This window comes from Musca domestica, unplaced genomic scaffold, assembly GCF_030504385.1.
Source record: "Musca domestica strain aabys unplaced genomic scaffold, Musca_domestica.polishedcontigs.V.1.1 15, whole genome shotgun sequence".
Lineage (NCBI taxonomy): Eukaryota > Metazoa > Arthropoda > Insecta > Diptera > Muscidae > Musca > Musca domestica.
In genome coordinates this window covers 1,763,976-1,768,616 of record NW_026712207.1, presented here as the reverse complement: position 1 = coordinate 1,768,616, position 4,641 = coordinate 1,763,976, and the positions used below count along the sequence as shown (strand labels likewise).

Below are 4,641 nucleotides of genomic sequence, written 5' to 3'. Positions count from 1 at the left end.
TCGTTGGAAATAGACAACGAAGCGGAACGATTTTTTCGACGCCAGCAACTTATCAGGTGTATTTAAAACGACGGCGATGCGCTTTGATGTCTGTGTACTCTGTACAATTGAATAATATCATGCGTCTTGGGGGAACATGGTCGAGTGTTGCTATGTTCCTATTAGCAGTTGAACAGTGTTGTTCCAAAGTACATGAAAAAACAAAACTTACAGCCTGTTTTTGTAACGGTATTTTTTCATTCGTTTGGAATTTTGGCGAAAGAAAATATATTTTGGAAAATATACTAGTTGACAAACACAATAAAGCTTTTTCCAATGTATTTTTGGTTTTTGTGCCGAAAAAATACAAACGAAAATGCCAGAAAAGATTAGGGGAGGGGACCCATTCCTCCTAATGAAATTAAATAAAACAATAAACAAATGGTCTGCTCCAGAACTGCAAGAATATAAAAGTTTTTACAACGATAACCGATTTTCCCTTTATAAAATCGAAGAAAAATTGCAAAACTAGTAGATTTTTACAGGTACTGTGACAGAATTTATATCCTCCTAAGGGTGTATTTCAACACACAAGGTTAGCCCACGAGATCTATTAAGCCCACTCGCTTAATCTTTAATAGAACAAAAGCGCTATTACATTACTTTTAATAAAACTCAGTAAAAACTGCTACATTAACATTGAATGTGCCAACCACGGCATTTTACGTTGTACGTACTATTTAAAACATCTGGCACCAAAGTTTGGCAACACTCATGGTAGAAGAATATAGGTAGACGCATCGACACAGCTGCTGGGACAATGAACTGTCAAACTAATTTTGGAATTGAAAATGTTGAATGAAAAATTATTTAAATTTGTAAAAATTGTTAACAAATTGTTATAATAATCTCCGAATGACGTCGTATAAAAAAAACATATAAAAACCTACTTAAATTTGAAAAGACATTTAAATTTTTTGATATATCAATATTCCCAAGCGTTGATGCATCTGTATTTTTCTACCATGGCAACACTGTTGCTATTTGCGCACTTTACTTGCTGCGGCAACTCCGCTAACTTACCACTCATGTCTCAGTCGTAAACAGAGTAACCCGGGATTTTGCCTTGTCTTTATTTTTATCAAATATTCTTTTTTGGCCTCCATATTAGCTTCGTTGGGGATGCCTTTTTTTATTTGGTTTCCAACGCGCGTTCGCTCTGTTCTGCTACAACATAACAGGACAGAAGTGCGCGCGCTTAAGAAGCACAACCAAGTCATCTCACCTTAACAAGGACATTGGTATTGGACACATTAATTGAACAGGAATTTGAAAAAAATACAGTGAGTAAAGTAATGCTAAGTTCACATGGCACGTGATTCCATCAATATCTACTTGATTCCCCACACAAAAATTTCTGAGCGAACAAATCATTCTCAGAGCTACGATGAAATTACGACATTTCAAAATTGAAAAAATCAAAGAAATATATAATATAATGTTGAATCTCGAATGTGCATAGCTATTTGTCATGTAATTTCTTACACACAAAAATCAACAAACCAAAAAATTGAAAAAAGGAATTATGTTACTATGAATTACGAATCGTGACATATGAACGTGATTGAAATTGCAATGCGAAAATAGGATAAGTCAAACACTCGACAATGAATAGTCGAATACTTGCTTTTCACCAAAGTCCATAGTCGAGTTTCAGAGCCCTGAGTACTAAATGTCGATTATTCGATTAATCAATAGTCGACTTACCTATCCCTATTTCTCCATTTTTTTATGAAAAAAATCGACGAATAGACAGCTTATAGAATTGTAATTGCTGAAAAATATTAAAAAAAAACTAGTTAACTCTTTAAATTGTAATTAACCAAGATGTCGGCAACGGATCAAATGAGGGCTATGCTTGACCAACTGATGGGCACAACTAGAAATGGTGACGACGGTCGTGGCTTGAAATTCTCCGATCCTCGTGTGTGTAAGAGTTTTCTTTTGGATTGTTGTCCCCACGACATCTTGGCATCGACACGTATGGATTTGGGCGAGTGCCCAAAGGTACACGATTTGGCATTTCGTGCTGACTACCAGAATGCGGTAAAATCACGAGATTATTACTATGACATCGAGGCAATGGAGCATTTGCAGGCCTTCATTGCTGACTGTGACAGGCGTACAGAGGCGGCCAAACAACGCCTCAAGGAGACACAGGAAGAACTTACCGCCGAGGTGGCGGAAAAGGCAAATGCTGTACACGCATTGGCCGAAGAGATAGGCAAGAAACTGGCCAAAGCCGAAGCGTTGGGTGAGGCGGGTGAGGTCGAAGAAAGTATGTCACTGATGAAGGAAATCGATGAGCTGCGAGCAAAGAAAATCAAAGCAGAACATGAATATCGTACATCAATGCCCGCCTCAACGTACCAGCAGCAAAAGTTACGAGTGTGCGAAGTGTGCTCAGCCTATTTGGGAATACATGATAACGATATTCGGTTGGCAGATCATTTCGGCGGTAAGTTGCATTTGGGCTTTTTAACCATTAGGGAAAAACTGGCTGAATTGGAGAAGACGGCGGGACCACGCAAGGCAGAGTTGAAGCGTACCGGCAAGATACATGAACGTGATAGTGAACGGTCGCGATCACGTTACTTTGTGGGTGGTCGTGAGTTGGATAGAAGGTCGCGTGTGCACCGTTCAAGATCACGAGAGAGACGCCGAGGTGGTGGTGGTGGCGGCGGCAGCGGCGGCGGTGGTGCAGCTGGAGAAGGGGGTAGCTCCGGCACATCTGGTGGACGATCCGATCGTAAAGATCGCAATGAATCACGTAGAGGTGGTGGTGCTGGAGGCGGTGGTCGGGGTAGTCCCGATAGAAGAAGATCTCGTTCCCGATCACGTGGACGCAGTTATAATTCCCGCAGAAGGTCATCTTCAAGGGACCGGTATCGTCGTTAAGCTACAAAACACTTCCCACTATTAGGGCAAGATCAATCATCATCAACGTCTGTGTGTGGAGAGAGCAAGAGGATGTCACATCCACAGCTATGGGCGATGGCTTGGCTTAGAAAACTTCATAAGAAAATCATAATTTTAAGTCTAGACGACAATTCAATAGCAGCACGTATGTAAACTTAAATTTTGTTTTCCATTTTTCTAATATTATCCAATGATATTGTCTTATATTTTTAAATATATAAATTAATCTCTTTAATTTCCCAAAATTCACTCAAACAAATACATACACAGTCTTACACATACACAACATAAACAACAACCACCAACATACAAAACAAAACAAAAAAAGAATAACATTAATTTTAGATTTAAATATAATGTTTGTACATTAATCAATGCTATTTGTTTCTTTCTTCTTTAACTATTTGCGGGATTTTAACCACGAAGAAAAGAAAAAGAGAGATATTTAGAGAGGTGATTTAAAAATAAAATCACAAACTTTCTCGCTGCTGTCTCCCAACCTAACCTAACCACACACAGGTGGTGCTGGTGGTGGTGGAGTGGTTGCTGGGTGGTGGTAAGCAAACAAACGAGACCCATTGAAGTATATATTTCGTTCGTTCGTACGTAGAGACGGCCTGAATCGAGTTGAATCTAATGACGGGTACGTAGTGTCAGAAACATTTTAAAGTAGTATAGCATTAATTTCAGGCTTTGAATGAAAGCGCATGAGAGGCCCAAACAAACGACTTCCACCAAACCGATCCATTCGATTCTCAGTCATGTAGCAAATACAAAACAGAAAAATTCGACCATAGTCAACCGATCCCGCTTTATTTCTTGGGTAAGAGCAAATAATAAAAGAAGAGTGAAATCAATTTGCAATCATTTTATAATGTTATTTCCATGATTTTCAGAGATTTTTAATTGAAAAATCAAAAAAAAATAATAATAATAAAAACAAATTAAAATATTTATTTCATTAATTTTATTTTTTTGAAAGTTTAAATACTACTCAGAATGTATGTGACTTGCATGGAATAACATATAAATGATGGCTTTTTCGATCACCTCAAGTACGTTGTTCTTTCGATATTTCTTTTCTCACCAAAAGATGTATATTTTCCCCACCCTGTTGTACTGTTAGATTTTCGGGTACGTATTATAAAAAAAATAATAATATCCAGCTGTGAGGAGATGACCGACCACGTTCCACTTGAAATTTTGGTGAGCACAATATGCTATACAATATTGTTGTTAGTTGATTATTAAACATTACGTACAAAACAAACAAAACCAAAAAATACTTCACCATTTTCTTTACGATACACATTTTTACAGCTTTATCCTATTAGGAGATGCGTGCGTGTGTCTGCGTTTCAATAATAGTGTCAATTTTGGTCCTTTTTCTCCACAACCAAACACCACCAAAATAGTTCCACCACAATCACCAATCACCCAATCAATCAATCATGTACGTATGCAATATATCATCGCCACCACCTCAATTCTTGGTACGTATTTTTTTCCTTTAAATAATTTCTTCGTTTGGTGGAAATTTTTTGCGATGGATCGTCGTTGTTAGTTTGGAATGATCCCCCACTCCCCCAGATATTTAAGTGAGTAGAGAACATATGTATCAAAAAAAAAAAAAAAAACAAAACTCCTTTTCATAACACAAAACAAAAGGCAGTGACACATGAT

General features: G+C 37.7%; 1 protein-coding gene across 1 annotated transcript; it reads left to right on the top strand.

Annotated features, from left to right (window-relative positions):
* The first annotated feature begins 1,741 nt into the window (after positions 1–1,741).
* LOC101897633 (putative RNA-binding protein Luc7-like 2) lies at positions 1,742–3,193 on the top strand. The gene has a single exon (XM_011294166.3). It carries the CDS (start codon positions 1,867–1,869, stop codon positions 2,935–2,937), a length of 1,071 nt encoding a protein of 356 aa, XP_011292468.1. The 5' UTR covers positions 1,742–1,866; the 3' UTR covers positions 2,938–3,193.
* Positions 3,194–4,641: the final 1,448 nt, after the last annotated feature.

Excerpts from the sequence above, each read along its gene's own strand:
- LOC101897633 (XM_011294166.3), top strand. The coding sequence starts at position 1,867 with ATGTCGGCAACGGATCAAATGAGGGCTATGCTTGACCAACTGATGGGC.